The sequence below is a fragment of the Jaculus jaculus genome, chromosome 4 (assembly GCF_020740685.1).
Source record: "Jaculus jaculus isolate mJacJac1 chromosome 4, mJacJac1.mat.Y.cur, whole genome shotgun sequence".
Lineage (NCBI taxonomy): Eukaryota > Metazoa > Chordata > Mammalia > Rodentia > Dipodidae > Jaculus > Jaculus jaculus.
The window spans coordinates 87,584,959-87,608,377 of NC_059105.1; the positions used below are offsets into that span (position 1 = coordinate 87,584,959).

At 41.8% G+C, this 23,419-nt stretch overlaps 1 protein-coding gene across 8 annotated transcripts in view; it reads right to left on the reverse strand.

Moving 5' to 3' along the window:
- Nucleotides 1-23,419, reverse strand: part of Fmnl2 (formin like 2) — a 323,333-nt gene that overhangs the window by 24,157 nt on the left and 275,757 nt on the right. For all 8 annotated transcript variants that reach the window (XM_045147180.1, XM_045147184.1, XM_045147176.1 and 5 more), the window contains exons 10-15: nt 13,915-13,989; nt 9,532-9,642; nt 5,868-6,017; nt 2,988-3,089; nt 1,083-1,395; nt 606-818 (exon numbers count right to left, since the gene is read on the reverse strand). In XM_045147180.1, the coding sequence (XP_045003115.1) occupies nt 606-818; nt 1,083-1,395; nt 2,988-3,089; nt 5,868-6,017; nt 9,532-9,642; nt 13,915-13,989 (964 nt within the window). The remainder of the gene's footprint in view (nt 1-605; nt 819-1,082; nt 1,396-2,987; nt 3,090-5,867; nt 6,018-9,531; nt 9,643-13,914; nt 13,990-23,419) is intronic.

Genomic DNA, 23,419 nt, shown 5'->3' on the forward strand with positions numbered 1-23,419 from the left:
GGGACAGCATGACTTATTTGGAAGACTTTCAAAGCATGGAGATATTGCTGTTGGCAGCACTTCCCCTTCAAGCTTAAATCTCCTCTAGTAAATTCTGATGTTTATAGATGCTCAGAAGATATGTCTGGAAGCCTGTAACAGGCAATTGCTCATAATGGCATTTCCCCTTTTTGTAAATGACATTTCAAATACCTTTATTAAAAGATGTACACAGTATCACCCTATTCCAGAGCATTGGCCATGACAAATGCCCAGGAAATTCTTGATGAACCTAAAGATATGTGCTATCATTAAGAAGGTAACTAAGCTCTCTTCTCTTCACCAGGTCCAGCCAGTGGAGGGCAGGGAGAGGAGGTAAGAGGTTGGAGCCACTGTGAGGGAGTGCAGCAGAGACTACTCAGAGGATGATGGCACCCATGGATGAACACTTTCTCTCCACTAGTGACATCAGCAGGAATACTATCCTATACACTATACCCTATACTAAGAGAAGATGTGTATTGTTGAAAAAGACTTAGTCTTTGAGAGAGCAGTGTCAGTTTTCTACAGGGACATAAATCAGTGTTTCTTACAGAAGTACCTCAGTTTTCATATTGTATTCTCACCTGCTAATCCTGAGTTGAAAACCACTGTGGGTGAAGATGTCCCAGGCAGCGGGGGTGCAGAGGGAGGAGGGGGTGGTGGGAGAGGAGGACCTGGCACAGTCTCAGCAGCAGGGCCAGGAAGAGGAGGTGGTGGCGGAGGGGGTGGAGGTGGGGGCGGGGGAGGGGGCGGGGGTGGGGGCGGCGGCATAGACGGAGTGTCCGGTCCATTTTGCACTAGAGAAATGAAAGTGTACATATTTTTAAAAATAGATGGATACCCTTCCTACAAAAGTGCTGTGTGCACATAAAGTGTATAAAAACAAAACAGCCATAAACTTCCTTATTGGCAAATGGAGAAAATACTGTAACAAGTGACAAGAATTTATGGCCTTAATCTCAAGATATAATCCTCCTTAAAATAAGAAAAAGAATATATTAAGAAAAGCAAGGCAAAGAACAAAGTGAACACTTCCTTAACCTCCCACCAAGGCCTCTTACCTGCTTCAGGTGTGTCTGATGACAGAGGTAGTGGTGGGGGAGGTGGGAGCAAGGGTCCTGAGGCGGCAGCCCCTGTAACTGGTCCCACATAGTTACCCGCTACTACTTCAGACCCAGTAGCCAATGTGCCAGAGGCCACAACTGGCAGTATGGCGATGTCCCCATCCCCCTTCTTCTGAATTTTAATGGTCCCCTGTTTCTCCAGCTCATGGATCTTTTTTTCCAGGGTAGACTGTCTTCGAATGGCTTCCTCTTTTTCTTTGACCATTTTTCTTAATGTGTGAACTTGAGTATTTGCATCTTTGTAGATTTCCTACAAAACAACTTATGGTCAGAAGCTTGTTTTCATGTGACATTAAGACTTGTGCTTACTTGAGTAAACTAATAGGAGTAAGAGGAAAATTTGTGGAACTTAGCCAACAAATATGACAGAATCCCAGTAATTATTAACTGAGCTAATAGTGCATACAATGCACTCTATCAATCACTGGTAATGAAGTTCTTTCCAGTCAATAAATGCAGCTGACAAAATTGTCCCTGCAGGCACAAAGAAACAGAGTAGAGATGACTTTTATTCCCAAAAGCTGGCTTTGAAATAGCTTGAGGGGGTTTTGATGGCTCAGCATGTTTTTCTTTCACTTACTTTAAAATACACTTGTAACTAACTCCTAGATGCACATACCAGCTAACAATAGACAAAGGGGTTCTAAATAAAACTGAAATAGAAATCATGTTAGGAATAAAAGATCTCCAAAGCATGGAGTGACCAGAAGTGGACTGTGTGACTGGATTTCTCAGGTCATCACTATATCTCTTTGACCCTGCTCAAGACAGCAATTGCTATGACATTTTTCCTTTGGTAATGCAGTTAGCAAAACAGACAGACCAAAGCTTCCCTCCACTAATGTATTACTTATTTCTGAGTTCTTAGCAAAAAACAAAGAGGTCAAAATTCTCAATTCAAGGGCTGTCCTAATCCTTTCATTGGGGCTCCATGAGCAAAGGAGTTCTGTGTAACTGAGGCTACATGCTGGGCATTGCACATGTGATCTCTCACCACAAACCTCCAGCATGCAGGGAAACGTTCTTCGCACCGTCTATCATTTATAATCTAAGTGTCTGAACTGGAATGGAGTCCATATGCTACAACTTGGTATTGATGGCGTGCCAGAAAATAGATTTCCTAGACTTAACTGTAGGACATGTCAGAATATCAAGCAACACACAGAGACATGATAACCATCATATAAAATGTGCCATGGCATTAGCATTGGTGTGAAGGCAAGCCATGTGTCTGACAGCCCTCCAGGCATGCTATAGTGGGTTTACGTTCTGCACAATTCCAAGCACTCGGAGGGCACTCCATAAATACTTGACAAGAAAGGAAAAACAAAAGTGAGGCTGAATGACAGCTGGGGTTATCTGATAATAAATCATCTTTTTGTGTGTGTGTGTGTTTGTTGGCTCATGCCATTAGATCTAACCTGTACTGTGATGTCACTGTTTCCACAGCAACTACCAAATCTGGTTTTGAATAGAAGCAAAGAACTACAATGAAGCCCAACTCCTAACAAAAATAAATATGTAGTATGAATAAAGTCCATGCTGTTTCATTTCCAACAAAATGGGTAAGATCCACAGAATCAGCTCAGCCTCCTCCAGATGGGAAAACATGGTTGCTCTTAAATCTGTGATAAGGAAAGACCGAATCTCCAATGTCTGATTTCATGCACATGTGTACATAGTCTGTATACTTTTCATTTGGGTATCACCTCTTAAATGGTTCCAAGAAATATGCTGCATCAACACATTCCTCTGACATGAGCAGATTCCACATCTGAGTGGCCCAGAGCTGGAGCACAGTGCTTGCTGTACCGTCTGGGTGGCTGTCATCAACATACTTACACGCACAACATCCAGTTCCTTGTTCCTCTGCATGAGCTGCTTTTCCAGTTCCACAATCTTGGACATGGCTTCATTCTCCGTATCCTGCAGCTTTTCAGATAGCTGTAAAGGTTTTAAAAAGGAAGCTGTGTCACAACACAGGATCAGCAGGTCTTTAGAAAGCAAAGCTCCCATCCTGCCAGGGACCAGTCAGAGTCTTGCATGTGTTCCACAAGTTGTTTTCTGGAAATGTTAATATTTATAATATGGTCTGGGATAGATATTTGTTTCTACCGGGAATTAATAATTTATATGTGGCCTTAATAAAACCCATATGTTAGCTCCTTAATGTTTGATCATACACATACATGCTTTTGGGGCTAGCAAAGGTATAAAACAGAAAGATGAGAAGGGAAGGAATACCTACCCCCGCAACCCCAACAGTGGATGACTAGGCAAAAGCTTCTAGAAATTGCTGATCCAGAAAACACAGTCCTGTCATTCTGGGCAGACAGCTAAAACAAAGCACTACTGCAGGCTTCTGCCCACACTACTTTAAGAATAAAAGGCTAGTTCTACAAAAGTGGATGTACTATGGTCATGTGTTGCTGGGAGAGAAAGAGGGAGCCAGGCATTAAGATGTTGTTTTTCATGCTGGAGAGATGGCTTAGTGGTTAAGGCTCTTGCCTGCAGAACCTAAGGATCTATGTTTAACTCCCCAGGTCCCACATAAGCCAGACACACTTGGTGATGCATGCACAAGGTCACACACACACGCAAGGTCGCACACATGTCTGGCATTTGATTACAGTACCTGTAGGCCCTGGCATGCCAATTCCCTCTCTCTCTCATATTTAAAAAAAAAAAAAAAAAAAAGCCAGTCTATTGGGCTTGCCTCAAAAAGAAATGTCATTTTTCATCTAAATTTCTAAAACTAAGCAACTTCTGGTTGATTTGTATGTGCGGCGTGTGTGCCGTGTGGGTGGGAGGAGGGGCATGAATGTGCAGGTGCGTGTGGAGGCCAAGCTAGCCAGCCCCAGTGATTCTCCCATCTCTGCCTTCACAGCACTGGGATCACCGGTGAGTGCTACCATGCCTGGCATCTTACATGGGGTTGGAGATCCAAACCCAGGTCCTGAGCCATCTCCACAGCCCCAACTTCCGGTTTCTTACATCTCGCTGAACATGAGCACAGGTAACAGCATGCAGAGGGGCATGGGAGTAGGGTGGGAACTTTGAGGTTAAGAACAATACAGTCTTTTAAAGGAAGAACAAGTGGATCTATAGATCCTCGCCTGATGCAGGTCAGTGTAGTGCTTTAAAAAAGGGAGGCATGGGCTGGAGAGATGGCTTAGCGGTTAAGCGCTTGCCTGTAAAGCCTAAGGACCCCGGTTCGAGGCTCGGTTCCCCAGGTCCCACGTTAGCCAGATGCACAAGGGGGCACACGCGTCTGGAGTTCGTTTGCAGTGCTGGAAGCCCTGGTGCGCCCATTCTCTCTCTCCCCCTCTATCTGTCTTTCTCTCTATGTCTGTCGCTCTCAAATAAAAAAAAAAAAAAAAAAAGGGAGGCATTTTGGTTCACTGACTTGCCTATAATGAACAAAAGATAATTAAGCACATGAAGTATAAGAATATGTGGAGTAATAAGTGGATACTTCCAACAGAAATATAATATTCTTTCAAATACAATCAATTGACTATGCAGTATAGAATGCAAGGCTGGAGAGATGGCCCAGTGGTAAAAGACTTTGCTTGCAAAATCTGCTGGCCTGGGTTCAAGTCCCCAGAACCCACATAAAGCCAGATACACAAAGTGCTGTATGTGTCCAAAGTTTGTTTGCAGTTGCAAGAGGCCTGGGAGTGGGGAGGGGATGCATTTTCTCTCTCTCTAAAACTCAAATAAATAAATGTATGTGTGTGTGTGTGTGTGTGTGTATGTATGTATGTGTATATATATATTTTTTTTTTCTTTTTTTCTTTTTCAAGGTAGGATGTCATTCTGGCCCAGGCTGACCTGAAATTCACTATGTAGTCTTAGGGTGGCTTCAAACTCTTGGCAATCCTCCTACCTCTGCCTCCCAAATGCTAGGATTAAAGGCATATGCCACCACACCTAGCTAAATAATTATTTTTTTTAAAGCAGAAATGCCAATCAACCCATGATAAGTATTTGGTCCTCACAGGCTGGGAATGTAGTTCAGTGATTGAGCACTTGCTTATAATTTCCAGGCTATTAATTTAATTTCAACATGGTTGGGCTGGGGGGGGGAAAGGAGAAGAATTTGGTCCTCATAATGCTTGGGCTTTTGAGAAATGCCATTTTCTATTTGTTCTTACAATATGAGAAGTGTGAATCTCTGAACGCTCTTAAACTCATAGTTAACTTGTTTTGTGGCAATAAATATCCTTAGAAATTCAAGCCCCTATTCTTGTTGTCGGGTGACATTATACTTAGAGGACGCTTCTTCAAAGAAGAGGACAGTTGGGAAAGCTCTGCAATTGAGATCAACCTGTTTAGAATTTGAACAAATGCTCAGACAGAACCATTCAGCTTCAAGTCAGAGACACTGGCTAGCCCTGGCCATAAGGCTTTACTGCACTTTGAGAAGGTGGTTTATCTTTGGAAAGTACTTCTTCATCTCAAACCTATCAGTAACACCAAGCATCCACCTCTTTCACACCAGCAACTAAGAGTGCCAGGGTATGCAACTCCACAGAAATGGAGAAGGGGCAAAGCAATGGCTGCTACTTTAAGTGATGAGCTTGACTTCTTGAACCTACAAGAACTTCTGAGAGGCCTTTTATTCCAGGCTTCTGCCCATTCCTAGACTACAAATCTTTTAAATTACTACCACAAAAGCTAACATTGATTCTGCTTTGCAACCCGCTGAGATGTAGTTACATGAGAGATGTTCTCTTCCAGTTCTTCCACCCTCTCCAAGGCTGCATTCTTGGTTTCGGCATCTTCGAGCAAAGCTCCCACGTCAAACACGTTGTCCAGGTAAGCCTGAATCTGTACTTGCAGCTTGTCACTCTCAGTATGTTTCAGTTTCTAGAAACCAGAAGTTCCAGAGAAGACGGTGTTAGTGCATCTGCAGATATAGGACATAGTGATCCAACAGTCCATCCTTCCCCACGAAGGCTTAACACATCACCCTTCTGAAGAGAATTATGGACTGACAACCTAAGAGGGTAGGACCAGGTTACTTCCTGGTGTGCCTCTCCCAAATATGTATGTATTGTGTATGTGTCATTCCTAGTCCAACCTAAAACATTTTGATGTTTCAAGACCACCAAAACAGTGAAAACAGCTCTGAAAAGGAAGAGCCACATGGCATGCAACCTGAGGGTTCCTGTGTAGCTGAAGAGATTGCAATGGGAAGATCTGACCTGGGTAGTGATGCTGGCTGGGGGACAGGGGTGTTAGTTGGGACAGACATTGTACACATTTATAGTTGACCCTGGGTTTAGATAAATACAAAATGCGGGCTAGAGAGACAGCTTAGATGATGACCCAGGTCTGATTCCCCAGTACCCACATAAGCCACAGAAGCACATTTTGCATATGTCTGGAGTTTGTTTGCAGTGGCTAGAGGCCCTGGCATGCCCATTCTGTCTTGTCTGTTTGCCCTTCAAATAAATAAATAAAATATTTTTAAAAACAAATATAAATTTCTAGAGCTAGCCCTCTAAGATTCCTTCTGTAAGGCAGTTCCTTACACAAACAGCTTAAAGCTCACCAAAACAGGTCAGAAAGTGAACCCTAGTTCACTGCATACCAGATTATTGAGACTGAAGCAATTCAGCTAGCCTTAGGGTGACATTAGAGGCCAAATCTCCATAACATACATTATGACATTCCCTAGAGATTGATAAATGTCCAGAGTAATATCTGGCACATGGATGATGTCAAAAAAATTTAATGAAATGAATCAATGACTTGCAAGACTTCTTTGTGAACTGAGAGTATTTATATATTATAAACTTGTGATAATACTCCTTGAAACACCTTGATTATATACATCAGGGTCCAGAGCCTGATATCACAGTTAAAGACATGCAGAGATTTTTTTTTTTTAATACCTTACATGTATAAGTTCTAACCTGAAATCCCACCTTTCAACTTGTAATGAAGACAGTTTGTTTCATCTTCATTTAAGAGTCAGAGCACAATAAATAATGATCAAGATATATGCATGTAGGACGTCGTCAAAATACATTTTTTAAACAGGAGTCAATAACTGAAAAAAAAATTCTAAATATAGATAAGGTCTAGAAAAGGAAATAGAGAAGCAGCTTCATGAGCTGTTTCCCAAGATTCACAGTAAGTGATGCTGCCCATTTCCTGCTGTTATAACCTGGAGCCCAAAGGAAAACATCACAAAACTGAAGCATTGACATCTCTAGGAAATGGCATACCCTAATTTCATTCAAATCCTGCTGTTAATAGAGAATATGAGGAAAGAAGACAGATAAACCTCAAAAGCAAAACACACACACAAAATGTTTTTCAATAAAATATTCTCAAAATGGTATCAGTGGATCTTTACATAAAGGGCAAATGGCAAATGATTCAGAGAACTCTCACATGAACCTATTTTTGACTCCCTATGGTAGACTCTTTAGACATCATGCCAGTCTACTTGCTGGTAACCCGAAGGGTCTGGTCAGCAAAGCTGTCAGATAACCAATCCTATAATTTGGTCTCCCATGAAATTGAGGGTTCCATGTGTGCAATCCCCTGGTTATTCCTAATAAAAATGAACAGCTAAACTCTGGGCGTGTCCAAGGGAAATGCTTTTATCATTTTCATAGCTAGAAACAGCGTAGGAATTATAGCCAGCAATTACACCCTACCACTAGTGGTCTTCCAAATTTACCTAGCCCCTGCCCACATGAAAAGTACAGCAGAAACTACCTGATGAGCAAAGGACAGGACAATCTAGTGGACACAGGCTACTTGAGTGTATTTAAGGATGACATATCAACTTTCTGTTTCTTTATTGAAGAGCCTTGGGGAACTGGCTGAATAGTTTTGCAAGGCAGCACACAGAAGAAACTAACCCTCCTTCTCCCCAGAATTGAAAGTGCAACTTCTAAAGCCACAAACAATTTAAGCAGAATTGAACAGCTCCAGGAGGAAGTCTCTAGTGTCTGCTTCCTCATTACTTTTTTATGATCTAAGCATTTACTCATCATTCTACAGCAGTCTTGTTTTGACACTCCCTGACCAGATTAGGTCCCTAGAGTACCCAAGCATACAAATTATGCAGCAGCCTAGATGCAATGGGACTTGACACAGAGCAATCCCAAAAGCAAAAGAAAGTTGCAGGAAGGCTGCACAAGGTTATCTGACTCTACTCCTAAAAGGCTACAGACAATAGACCCACAGTGCTCCCAGAAATTCTTTCTGCAAGAGTCCAGCTTCATTGGCAGATAACATCACTCAGATGGGTTCCCTTTATTTTTTTTAATTTTTTTGTTTATTTATTTGAGAGCGACAAACAGAGAAAGAGGGGGAGAGAGAGAGAAGGGCGAGCCAGGGCTTCCAGCCACTGCAAATGAACTCCAGACGCGTGCACCCCCTTGTGCATCTGGCTAACATGGGTCCTGGGGAATTGAGCCTCGAACTGGGGTCCTTAGGCTTCACAGGCAAGCGCTTAACTGCTAAGCCATTTCTCCAGCCCAGATGGGCTCCCTTTAAAAAGCATGACAATTGTTGACTATAAAACTTTTGGTCCTTTCAAAAAAAAAAAAAAAAAAAAAAACTACAGTGAGACAGACAGAGACAGAGTTTATGGCATGTCAGAACATCTGGCTGCTGCAAGCCAACTCCAAATGCAAATACAATTTTGTATATCTGGTTTTACCTTGGTACTTGGGAACTGAACTTGGGCCAGCAGACTTTGCAAGCACACACCTTTAACCATTGACCATCTTCCCAGCCAGAGTTTCTTTTTTAAAAAACAAATTATTTATTTGTAAACAGAGTGAAAGCAATAGTGAGTGAGAGAATATGGACATGCAACAGCCTCTTGTCAGTGCAAACAAACTCCAGATGTGTGTGTCACTTTCTGCATCTTAGTTATACGAGTACTGGGAAATTAAAACTGGGCTGGCATGGAGCCATCTCCCTAGCCCTGGAGCATTCTTCATTAACTACAAAAGTGTACCTTTGAGAATGGCAATAAGTCAGGTTTTTGCATGTGCATCACTGTACTTTGTGGAATATGTGTGCAGATGTACAAATGTAGAGGCCACAATAGAACACTGCATCCCTCCTGCATTGCTCATGCCCATGCTTTCTCTCTCCCTGATTCAGGAACTTTCTGCTTATTCCCTAAGTCCCAGAAATTCTCTGGTCTGTGCTCCCCACAGGACTAGGGTTACAGGTACACGTGGCCACACCCAACTTGTCACACAAGTGCTAGGGAATTGAAATTAAATGGTCTCAGGACCCCTCAAGCCCTCATGCTTACAAAGGAAGTGCTCTTAACTGTTGATCCATTTCTCCAGCCCAAATAAATCAATTCTTACATTGACACCAAAGGGCTGGCTATACTCACGTCCAGGTATTCATCCAGGCCTAATTTGGTAAATTCATATTGAAGATGAACTCTAAAGTTCATGTCTTCTACTGAATGGACTACAATATTAATAAACTGCATAGAGGCCACCTGAAATGAAAGGGTAAAAAGGAAGGGGTTAAATGAGCTCCAAAGTTTTTTTTCCCCCTGAGTTTAATTGCAGGTACATGTTCTTAATTTCACAAATCTTGCTTCACTTACCAATTTCATTTTCTTTGATTTCAATGAATCCCTAAATTTTGTTTTGTTTTGTTTTTGTTTTTTGTTTTTTGAGACAGAGTCTCACTCTGGAGTCCTGGCTGTCTTGATCTCAATCTGTAATTCAGACTCGCCTTAAACTCAAGAGTATCGACCTGCCTCAGCTTCCCTACTATTGAGATTACAGGCTTGAGCCACCACACCCAAATGCATTTTATAGTTTTTAAATTTAAAAAAATTTATAAAGGTTGCAAAATAAGATATTACTTCATACTTTATAATAAATGTTGATAAGGATATAGAGATAATGGAATCCTCAGCCACTACTGGTGAGAATGTAGAATAATAATACAACCACTATGAAAAGTGTGAGTTACTCAAATGTTAAACACAGAGTTTTTGTATGACATTGTGTGACTAAGCATATGACTAAATATACAGCTAAGAGAAATATTGATACATGTCCACACAAAAAAATTATACACAAATTGTTCACAATAGCATTCATACCAATCAAAAGCAGAAAAACTCCAATATCCATCCACTGAGGAATAAACAAAATATGTTTTTGTCATACAATAGAAAATATTGTGATAAAATAGAATCAAATACTGCTATATGCTACAGCGTGGATGAACTTGAAAACTTCATAGAAAGTGAAAAAGCCAATCAAAAAGACCACATATTTTATGATTCTACTTATGCATATTGAATAGGTTTAGATATCAAGACTAAGAGATGAGTAATTGCCTAAGGCTGGGCATGGCATACATGGAGAATGACTGATAATGGCACAGGGATTTTGGGGGGTATGGCAGGGAACGAATTATATTGTGGTGATGATTGCACAACCCTAAGAATATACTAAGTTCATATTGAATCTTATATCTTCAGTGGAAGTGAGTGAACCATTAACTGCAATTCAGTTAAACTGTTCTGAAAATCCAATCTCTGTATATACAGCAAACTTTAGTTACTGAAGATATGTGTCATACAGAATATGAAAATACAAAAAACAGGGAAATCATCTAGGACCTCACAAGGTAATCCCTTCGAAATATTCACTGTGAGCACTATCCTACCAACGTAACAGTAATTCATCTTCCAAATTTTAGTCCATTTATACCTTGTATTTCATGCTTTGTCCTCAAGACTGGCCCTGAGACATGTCCCAGAGAAAATCAGTCCCCAGTTCAATAACTAACAGAAGTCAACAGATACTTATTTCAACAGGGACAAGCTGTCTACCTATGAAGACAGTGTCTGATGCCTATTGTCCCTCCCCAGCTATGGCCCAGCAGAGGCTCTAGGGGGAAAGGAAAAAGATTAAAAGACCAAGGTTCACATGTATTGGACGAACAACCCTACTCACTCAATTTCTTCCCCCTTCCCCCCCAGGACCAAGGAGCAAATTCACAGCCTCAGGTACAATGCACAACTTCTCCGCTGCTGAGCTGTATTCACAGACCCCCAACTCCTTTTAACTTTTTAAATTTTTATTACTATTATTTGTTGGTGTGCTTATGTATATGTGTGTGTGGAGGTGTGTGGTACATGTGAATATGGCCACATGCCTGACATGGCACGCAGCAGAGGTCACAGGATGACCTCAGGGTGTTTTCTCCTCTCCTTTCACCTTCATTGGAGACAGGATCTCTCTTGGTTTGCGGCTGCATATGAGTTTGGGGATTCTCTGGCTCGGCCTCCAATGCTGGGATCACAAGCTTGTATGGCAGTTGGTATCTGAATTTACATGGGTGCTAAATCAGGTGAGCAGGCTTACAAGCAAATACTTTTAACCACTGAGTAATCTTCTTTAAAAAAAAAAGATTTTGCCAGGCATGGTAGCACATGTCTTTAATCCCAGCACTGGGGAGGCAGAGGTAGGAGGATCACTGTGAGTTCAAGGCCACCCTAAGACTCCGTAGTGAATTCCAGGTCAGCCTGGGCTAGAGTGAGACCCCACCTCAAAGAACCAAAAAAAGAAAAAACATGATTTTACTAAAGTAATTGTTCTTTGAACACGTGTTATACAGTAGACATCTTTAGAAGATGTGTAAACTCAATGACACGGAGGATTCTTGAATTCACTAAAAACAAAACAACAACAACAAAAAAACAGTACTTCAGGTTCTATAGTTGAATGAGCTTTAAAAATAATCTTGATGGTTTTTGTTTTTTTCTCAATATAGGAAAGCCGGGCATGGTGGCTTATACCTTTAATTCCAGCACTTGGGAGGCAGAGGTAGGCAGCTCGCCATGAGTTCAAGGTCACCCTGAGACTACATAGTGAATTCCAGGGCAAGCCTGAGCTACAGTGAGATCCTACCTCAAAAAAACAAAAATAAAAAATAATATAATAATAAATAAATAAGAACACAGGAATATGTTGGTTTGGAGTTTGGGAAGCCCAATTACATTCCCACAGCCTTCATCAAAAGCCTCATTTTCTGGAGGCAAAATATAATTAGAAATTGGGGCACATTTTCATTACTCTTGTGAAAACAGGCCTAAATGATAGTTTTATGATATGCCTAAGAGACATGTGCATGCAGTTGATGCATTAGTGCAGCAAAGTCCTGTGCAAAGTGGCCTCTAGATAAGGCACCTCAGTACCTGTACAAATGAGTAAGTGGGAAGCAGACACACGTGTTTAACGGACTCACTAGACTCTAGCAGGGACCGTAAGTGAGTGACGAAGGTAATGCGCAAGCCAATTGGGAAGGGTGTGGATAATGAGAGGCTGCAGAGAACGTTTTCACAGGGTAAGGACACGGGTCACTGGGCTCTAGAGCTAATAATCCAATAGCAACATGGCTGAAATATAATTAGGTACTTTCAATTTTCCAAAAATTCAGACATCTATTTTTATGTACCATATCCCAACATTTTCATCTAAGATATCACTGTCCAAACAAACTCATAAGCCTCTTGCAGGCTGGCTTCAGCCTGAGGCCTGGGGTGGAAGTGGGGCTCTGGTTTCCAACCTAAGCTCCACTAGAATAAATTCCTCCTGACAAGACCCAGCAAAGAACCCAAGAAGAAAAGCCAACACGTGGCTCTCGACATATTTATCAACACTGCCAGAATCAGATGAAACTTCTCCAAAAACCCCTAAATAACAAGAACTAATTAGTCATTGTAAAAGTAACCGTTGTTTCACATTTATCTTTTTTCTTTACAAAAGCAAATAGCGTATTTTATGGAACAGAAAAGCTTTCCCATAAAGGATCTCATCTTTCTGATTCTGGGAGGGGCTGAAGGCAAGGATGCACAGGAGGTCCCAGGGGAGGGGGAGAAACTTTTCACACACACAAAAAAAGATCTTCAAAGCTGTTTCATGTCTTATAGTCACTGAAACAATTCAAACAAAAATATTATGTGGCATCCTAAGCCCAGGCTTTGCAATGTAAGACCCGTTTGGGGTGCTTGCCCTAGGCTCAGGGATTCTGCGAGATAAAACTAAGGGAAAGATCTCCAGAGTCCAGAAGTTTCCTAAGGCAACTGAATTAAATCAAAGCTGGCAGATATGAATGTAGTGAAAGTAGCATGTCTGGGGAAGTTCTGCGTGAGGAAGTGTCTTCAGGACAGGATGGAGATTTAGGAATCAGAACTCATGAATGCTGAGACGCGTGGTGCTGCACTTTCCTGAGAACGGCAAGGTGGCTATGCACCTAGAGTTCCAGTGCTCCAACCATCTGACGGTGGCTGTGGCCACAGAATGACAAAGCAGAAAGTCAAGTGGAGGACACACACTGTCTATCCTCCCAAGCAAAACACTTCAGTCTTTGAGCACGTCTGGAGAAGAACACTGGTTAGAGCCTCGTGAGTCAAAAAGATCCAGTTCCACAGATCCTAAGAATCCTTAGGAACCACAACAGGCAACTGGGGGCATTGTACCAGGTCTCAACTTTTTCTCAATTACATTCCTTTCCCTCTATTTGCTATAAATTATCAGTACTTTTGTCCTTTGATGAAGCATGTAGGAAATGAATAAAACTGTAAATTATGCTACAAAGGGGAAATACCGATGAAGAGGGATATTCTAGAATGTATCTACAGCTTATTAAACTTAGTTTCCCATCCTTTGTAGGAGATGTGAATTAAGGGAAAAGCACTGAAGTTGAGTCTACTTTATTGACTGTAGGAACAGTTATAACTCACCATAAAGTCTATGTTATTGTCTTCATTTCTGAAGTGCTCCATCAACTTCTCAAAGCGCTGTTTTTCTCCGCAAACCTGAAACATACATTGTTTTGTGTGTACAAGACATTCCAAACATAAGCATTCCAACATTAGCTGCAGGTATTTTAACATTAATAATTTCCAGGGAATTTTTTTTTTCTTTCTCTCTCATACACTATTCTCTCCAAAGCTAGTGAGCTCAAACAGCAACAAGAACCAAACCTGATCCTTGGTTACTTTTTCCCATTATCAAATGTGTTGTTTTTTCTTTGGATGTCTTTGCATTTCTGCCAGTTTTTAATATGCATTCAAAATCAAAGAATATAGTTCCCAGTTAAAAACCTGGAGCTGGGAAACAAGTCAGAACCAGATCCAAAAATGAGCCTGCTCTCCATTATCAAGCTACCACCAATCGTGGGCTACAAGAGGGCCTACACCTATTAAATTCTCTCTATTAAAATAAGGTTTATCCCATTTATCTGGTGCTAACTTTACTCTCCATTGGAGAATCTGCTTCTCTTTTTCAGATAGACTCAGATCCTAAAGAGAGAACCGCTCCATCATACCTCAAAAGGGCCCCAGCTGAAACTAAGAATAATTGGCGAAACAAGCATGGGTGCTGTTTTCTTGGTGAACCTGGTACCAGCACAAGGGTGAAGGAGATGGACACAGAGAACAATCAACTCCTACCAACTTAGATATCCAGAGACACAGAGGCCCCCAACACCTCATCACTGAAGCAGATCTAAAATGAACCCAACATGGCTCAGGGAAATTTGCGGAAGAGGGGACGGAAAGAAAGTCAGAGCCACACGTTGGGTCATGACACGCAGAGACACTTCCTCCTACCCATAACTGAGGGCTAACTCCACAATGCATGACCTAGGTACCCCAACAAGGAGGGGCCAGGGGGAGAGGAGAGGACAAGTAGGAGGCAAACAATGGCACCAACTTGACTGTATTCACTAAGTACAAAACTAATTAAAAAAAAATTTTTTTAACTGACTACAGCTTTCCTTTTTAACAAAGTGCTTTTCAGAGAGATACTGAAGATTTAAATAATTTAGTACTCAAGTACCTTGAAAGACAGAGATTTGTCATGTTGATATGTCTGTTTGAATCAAGTAATTTTAGTAATATTACCACCAAAAATAGATGCTTTGGGAATTACACTGGCCCACTGAAGTACAGAAGTTTGCAAGCATTTGTGAAGTAAACCCCAAAGGCCTGAATATGCATTCAGCTCAAATTAAGGCTTTCATCAAATGTGCAAATTTAATAGATAAAATACTGGGAACCATAGGTCCCCAAGAGGTTTTCATATAAATGGAATTAAAAATATCAGGTAAAAAGAGATTTAGAACAAATAATACTTCTTGAAAGTTATTCACAAAAACCAAAAGATGAACTTGATTCTGTCATTGTCCTTGGTTTGTTTTATTGGTTTTTTTTTTGGTTGGGGAGAGGGATGGAGAAGCAAATACTACATCATTTGTCTATTATTTCTGCCATCCGTCAGCATTACCTGAACCACCAGCATGCTAAATTAAAGCACAGTCCCTGGGAGAACACTTTGCAAAGTTAGGACAGGTTTCACCTGCCAAACCCTACATTTCCTGATCCCACTTGTGAGCTTAGGGGGACTCGGGCCAATCCTCAAGAATTCTCCTCAACTGATAGACATTTAATTCAGTCATGTTAAAGTCCATATACACAATGTGATGGAATGTTCTGATTGTCAATTTGATAGGACCTAGAATGACCAGTAAGAGATTATGTAGATTAAACTAGCCTCTATGCTCAGTGGGGACTATTGGGTGAAGGTAGGGAGACCCTGCTAAACTATAGAGGGTGACATTCCCTGCTAAACGGTGGAGGGTGTCAGTCCATGGGTTTGGGGTCAAAGGACTGAATTAAAATGATATGGCTGACTAAATATGCAGTATTCATCATTCTCTGCTTCACTGAGGGTTAACTATGACCAGTGGCCTCGGGTTCCTGTCTTCAATCCTCCATGATGGGCTGAGACCTGGAACTATAAACTGGAATAAACCCTTCCTCCCTTAAACTGAATTTTATTAGGGATTTTGTCCCAGCAATGAGAAGGTAACTAATACAAACACATATAACCAGAAAAAAAAGTCTCACAAAGGCAGGGACACTCTTATCTCCTAAACTGCTACATAGTCATCATCTGAAGCAATGCATAGCACATTCATTTATTGAACTGTACTGAATAGAAGATGAAGCGGTTTTATAACATACATTTCACAAAAGAGTGAGTGGTTTCTTTCTGCTCACCATCATGTTTTGCAGTGAAAGAGGAACCATCCAAGCACTAAAGAGAGGAGTCAGAGGCAGATCTTTAGTGAGGCACAGGGCATGATGCTACTAAAACAGCCTTCAACCTGTGAGGGCCATTGAGTCTCAAAGTGACTCATGTTTCCAACAATCTCAGAACACAGTTTGCAGGATTCTGGTGACTACTCTTCATTTATTTACACCTGCCTAAAAATTAGTTTCAGAAAGTAGAGGCATAGAGCATAGCCCCATTTGGTGGAAAGGGAGGAGGCCCTAAGTAGGGACAATCTAAAGTCAATTATACTTTTGAAAAAACACTCTGGTTCAATTCCACCTTAGAGGGTCTGGTTCCATATTTTGAGTAGCACTAGGGTTCCTTTTGATCTCCATAAAGGCTGAGGACCAAAGATCTAGGAGACAGCATGTTCTGCCTCTGTGCCCAGCCAGCCACTCTAGCGCATAGTAAGTACCAAGAACAGAAGTTTCTAAGAGAAGCTATATAGGTTGTGGTGGTTTGAATAGAATAGATGGCTCCCAATATATTCAGTTCTTTATTGTTTGTAGTTTGCATCTGCTGGCTACCTGGCTGGAGGTAGTGTCACTGGGTGATCTTAAATTGTGGTGATGGGTTTCTAATTTCAGTCTAAAGATATGCAAAATGTGCCTAGCTGGAGTTCCTGAAGTGTGCTGTGGCTTTTGACCTTTTAGCTTGGGCTTCTCTCTCTCTGCTTGGGCCTGTGCAGGCAGGCCAGCTTCTTCTGCCATTATGGAACTTCCCCTGGATCTGTAAGCTTCAACAAATATCCCTTCCTCCATAATTGTGCCTGATCTGGAAGTTTATCTCAGCGAACCTGAATCTGTCTGCTACACAGGTGCTGCTCCTTGGATTATGGCATCAGCTATGTCTGTGCCCAGAGGGACAAGCAGCCTTCACCTGGGCTCAGCTGGTGAAAATGGTCAAGTCTTGCCATAGAAAGGGTCAGAATTACAACCTGAACTTTACTAGGGGACCCCTAAGAATAAGGACCTGACTCTCAAGAGTGTGGAGGTGAGAAATGGCAGGAAGAAAAGACACCTTAAATTTGTCAACAGCTCCTTGCTCTTCCAAGAAGCAAACAGCGATTAAGGTGGTGCTCAGTGCATAACCCGTCACTAACTTAGAAGAGGCAATGACCACCAATGTGCTCATCACAGCAAGAACATACACGATTTCTGAGGGTAAAGCCTTTCTAATTAAAGAAGCTTAGGTGACCTGATGCTATCATTCAGAGTCTAAGATTAAATTGTCCTAAGTTGAGGAAAAGTCAGAGTGTAAGAACCAAGTCCAGAACTAGGTCCCCAATGGCCTGACAATCTCACTCCCACACAGCCCAGAGATAAAAACTTGGATCAATATTTTAACCACACCAGAATCATGACATTGCATAGATTAAAACATAATTATGAAAAGGAAAAAAAAAAAAAAGGCCAGGTGTGGTGGTGCACACCTTTAATCTCAGCACTCAGGAGGCAGAGGTAAGAGGATCACTGTGAGTTCGAGGCCACCCTGAGGTCAGCCTGAGCTTAAGGGAGACCCTACATGGAAAAACAAAACAAATCAGAATCGTTACATTCTGCATCCTGCAGTAGCACGATCTCCCATAGTCCTTCTTCAAACACAGCACATTCTTGGGAAGTAGACTGAGATAAAATGGATGAAAATCTCCAAAAACAGGACTAAGAATCTATGCTTCTGCAAAAGACTCATGGTATTTGGACTAGTATTTGGGAACCAGTAGCTCCCAAATTAACAATGAACCCCTCAGCTTTTTTGACAACCAGCTATAAACTGGGTAGCTAGATCCTTGGCTCGCCAATTCATTCAGCTTCCATCTGAGCCACACAGAGAAGGACGTTACTAGACTGGGTAACATCAGGAGAGAGAAGAAATTAGCCTACTGCTCCCACACAGGCACCTTGAATGACCAGGTAATGTTTTATTGTGACAAGTCCCAAGTAACAATGGACTGCACATCTAGGGTAATATGTTAGAGAAAGTGATTTTATATGGCTGGGGAAAACCTATTTAGACAGCAGCAAGACAAATTACATCCAACCAGTAAATACAAAGATATAACAGCATACTTACAAGGAACAATAATCAATTTCATGGTGGTTCAAGATCACAAAAACACTTTGGTGCCCTGGTATGGGCCTGCAATAGGCATTTAGAAAATATATGTGTCTTTCTGTAAAACTACTCATCTGTCAACACACACAAATCCATGCTGAGAAGGTGTGTCATGGAACAGAGAAACAACTTAAATGTTCAAAGGTACTGTACTTAAATACCTTCCTGTTTACTAAAGCTGCTATAAACTCGATGAGAAGAAATCAAATACAGGCATGACATGTTTTGGGTCTGGGAAACCACAAGAACCTGACTGCTTTCTGCATGCCCAGTCAGATATATGATGGGCCCCACAATCAACCTCCCCAGGCTTTTCTACACAGTGAAGCTGACCAAGGCCACTCTTCGCTCATGAATTTGGGGTGGTTTTCTCTGCCATGGGTCCCAAAAGAACAACAGGGGCTCCAGAGCTCCCTTCATTTCTGCTGGGGGAGAAAAATCATACAAATCAGACCCACATTTGTTTCTATGTGGTTTTAGTGACCAGTAAACAAGTGCAGATTCCAATCCCACAGGAAATGGGAAGATATGTGGGGGAAGTTTAGTAGAAGTTACGGCCCACATCAAAGGAAAGCTGTACGACTCTGCTCCATTTGCTCCCATCTGGACCACCCTACTTACTCGGTGAAAAGAAGACCAACATGGTTGAATGAACATGCTTCTTCTCGATTTTGAACTTGCGAGGATGAAAGACCAAGACTCTGATCTGCAGCTCTTTTCAGAATCCACTTACTAGCCTTCGTGAGCATGCTCTTAAGGGTGTCATCAAAGCATATGGCTAGCCAGGCATGGTGGCACATGCCTTTAATCCCAGCACTGGGGAGGCTGAGGTAGGAGGATTACTGTGAGTTCAAGGTCAGCTGGAGACTATATAGTGAATCCCAGGGCAGGCTGGACTAGAGTTAGACCCTACCTTGAAAAATAAAAAAAGAAAAAAAAACTAAAAACAAAATGTATGGACAAACCAGGAGCATATTTGCATATATACATATATGTTTGCATGTTATATATTGCTGCCTATAATTCACATCGGCCAACAAAAGCCAGACAAACACATGAATAAATAAAATGTTCCACTACTGCAACTGAAATTTGTCTTCCTTGACTTTCAAATTCAGCAGCATTTCCCCCTTACCCACAGCTTTGACATCAATCCCCTAAGTCCACAGCATGTAGCCACAGAGCAGGTGGGCAGGTAGCAGGTTAGGAGCTTCTGAAGCACCCAGCAGAGCACATGGGAAAGGAGAGCTTTCGTGCACTGTGCTGCTCTGTCAAGAATTAGACCCCTCTACTCAGAGTGAGGCTGCCAGGAATTAAGTAACTAAACAGACAAGTCATGCACTGGAAATGCAGGTACTGTAGTGTACACTAAGAGGCGCCTTCAGTACAAATCACTTATAACCCCGGATTATCACTCTGAAGTGAGCACGCTCAGCCTCCAACCCTAGACCACAGACTTAAATCTGTCAATGCATCCACTGGCCTCCCCATCCCTGTGGTGTCCTGCCTCCTACACTTGTCCCTCTTAGTATATGTGAGCTCTGATAGTGGTAGGAATGAGAGCCTATGAGCACAGAAATGGGACTATAGAATACTAAGTGGGATCATTAATCCTAAATGGTAAGTCATAGCTCTCCTAAAACCTTGTTGTAGCTTGGGCAACTCCCTGAATATCCCTGGACTTTATTCTCACATAATCTTGAGAGCCTTAGATTATAAGGCTGGCTTTGAAGCCATGCTTTAAGGAGCCTAAGGATTACACAGCAACTAGTGGTGAAGAAGTCTTAAGGGCTGCAGAGCTGTAGGAGCAGGAGCTAAGAAAGGAAAAGGAAAGGACCCCTAAGGCTCTTTGGTCTTCCCATCACCCAGATCTGTGGTGTCACATGGAAATTTCTTTTTTTTTTTTTAATTTAATTTATTAGTTTTCTTTTCAGTAAATACAGGCAGTTTGGTACCATTATTTAGGCTCATCTGTGATCTACCCCCTCCCATTAGACCCTCCTTGTTAATGAAAATGGGTCGTGCATTGTGGAGTTAGCCCCCAGTTATTGGTATGCTAAATGTCTCTGCAAATCATGACCCAACATGTGACTCTGACATTCTTTCCGGCCCCTCTTCCGCAAGATTTCCCTGAGCCATGTTGGGTTCATTTTTGGTCTGCTTCAGTGCTGAGGTGTTGGGGGCCACATAGAAATTTCTTGACATGAGGGAGGAAAGTTTCCTTTCTCTTAGAAGTCTGAAAAACATCTTCTCACTGAGCATCTACAAACTCTAAAATTCTGATCTAGCATGACAATATAACAATACCCCCATGCTGACCCTGTGGGAAGTCCATGTTTCACAAGTTTACAGATGCATGTGGCCATGCAGGGCCCAAAAAACAGACACAAGGGCCAAACTACTATCTCACTTGGCTGAGTTGCTCCTTCTAGGAAGTAGATAAGTCCTGCCCAGCCCAAATAACATGGCCACTCCCATGACAAGTAAAATACATTTTCACTTTGATGAGAATTGGAGCAAAAGGACAAGTAAGTCCTGCCAAATCCACAAAACAACTGTTCCCCAACATCTGTGAAAGGCATTTCAGAAAGCATCCCCAACCATTCAGGTAAATCCAGAGCTTGGATGCAAAGAAGGCTGTGATTTAAAGCGCCTCAAGGGTGGACGGAGGTCAGCAATGATCCCCCACAGGCCCATAGTGAAGAGAAGATGTTCTGTGAAAGCTTTGTAATAAAGAGTATTATCTTGCCGGCCAGATGTTGAAATGAAGAGACTCCAGCCATCAGTCACCCCTCTGTCCCCCCTTCAAGGTCACTGACTATCTCTGGCTTCCCAGCAATAGCTTTCAGGGCACCTCATGACTCTAGCCAGACTGAGCCTGACTCTTCTAAGGCTGCCATACATGTTTCTGGGTTAGATATATAAAAATTAAAGGCCCCTTGCTCAAGTGTTTCCTTCTTGCCCTAGTGCCTGGTGCCTGCCTCAATGCTTTCTTTTTCTCTCCTCACAATAAGCCCCTGTGATCTGCGGGGCTCCCTGCAGGAAGGCACCATTTAGAGGCATGCTCTGTTATGACAGAGGAGCCTCCCTCTCAGGGCCTGCCTGAGAACAAAAGTTCCATTCTTGTTTCAGAACCTCATATAGCAAACAATTATTTTATCGTTAGTCCTAGGTGAAAAGCATCTTTTACCTTCTCTTGCAAACACTACTAGCTTGATAGTTCCTGACGCCATCCTGGCTCAATGAAACCACTTTTCTAGAGTGTTTTATAGTTGCCAGTATTTTCAATCATGCAGACATCAAATGACTGCCATGGCAGAAGCAGACCCCTCCTTGGGCCTGTTGCTGGCTCTTAAGTTCCCTTGGAATTTAAAGAAAGAAACATCAATCTAACTGAAATGCATAAAAACTAAATAGCTTTCACTCCAGTGAAACAGAAATTAATAAAAGTTAAGCACTTGAATGTAATCTGTAATGTAGTCAGTACTCTTTCCTTTAATAAAATGTTTAGAGCCATCTTGGCTTGAGAGATATCGGGTCATGAATGTGAGGTTTCAGCTACATAACTCTAAACACCCCTGTGAAATCTTAGTCACTTTAAAAAAAAAACCTAGTCATGTTCCAAATGTTTCCAAATATCCAGATGTTCAGTGGCAGGCACCAAAAGCATCCAGATGATTAAATTACTTTCCACGCATCTCAGTTGCTATGCTGAATAAAGAATTTTCATGTAGAAAAGAAAGGCTAGTAAAATCCCCAAAACACCACTCATTAACTTAAATCACAACTTAATGAGAACTTGAATGGGAAATGCATTTTCATTTTTACCACTCTAGAATGCCTTCATCCATTCTAAAGTGAGAGGGTCCCCTACATTGCATAAATGATTTACTTTAGAAATATTCTTAATGGCCAATTTATGACTCTCTGATACTCAATCTCTTGGTCACTGGGAATGCCAGGTACACACTTTTCCAAGGCTTTCTGTGGTGCTCATTTTATGCATCCACTTTACTGGGCTAAGCACGTCCAGACAATTGGCAAAACACTAATTCTGGGTGCATCTAGGAAAGGTTTCCAGGGGAACTTTTTACACTGAACCCTTAGAATGAGTGAACAAAGTCAAGCTCACCATTGTGAGTAGGCACCTTCAGTTCAGTGAGAGCCAAAGAACAATAAGGAGGCTTTGGAGGAAGGTGGGAGCTCTCAGTCCTACACATTCTGATTCCCAGGCTGAACTGCACCCAGGGCCGGGCTACACCTCCAGGCTGAAGACTGCATATGGTAAGGCTTTTCAGTCTCCATAATCAAGTGAGCCAACTTCCATTAATATCTCTTTCTACATTTACTTTGGTATCAATAGATATTCTAGAAGTTCTGTCTCTCTGGAGAACTCTAACACTCTTCCATTCTTCCAAGAAGGTCAAAAGATCCTATGGTTCCTCAAGAGGAACCAATATTTAAACAGCTGTATAAGACAACAGGCCGGTAGACCCCTCAAAAGTAGAAGGAGCCCAAATATGATCCTCTCTGTTTATTCATTCATGCTCTCAGATTAATATCCTCTGATATTATGCCATGACACTTTGGCAGTGGTTCCAAGAAGGATTGGGGCCATATCTCAGTAGTTAAAGGTGCTTGCTTGCAAAGACATCCAGGCTGAGTTCCATTCCCCAGTCACTCACATGAAACCAGATGGGCACTTACGTGCAATGGAAAGAAACCCTGGTGCACATAGACAAACACACACACACGCAAATAAATAAAAATGAAAAAACAATTGACAATATTTGTTGCCATTGGTAAAAACTGAGTTTTGGGGCTGGAGAGATGGCTTAGTGGTTAAGGTACTCACCTGAAAAGCCAAAGGACCCAGGTTTGATTCCCCAGTACCAACATAAGCCAGATGCACAAGGGGGCACATGTCTCTGAAGTTCATTTGCAGTGGCTAAAGGCCCTGGCATGCCCTCTATCTTAAATAAATAAAAATAAATAAATATTAAAAATTGAGTT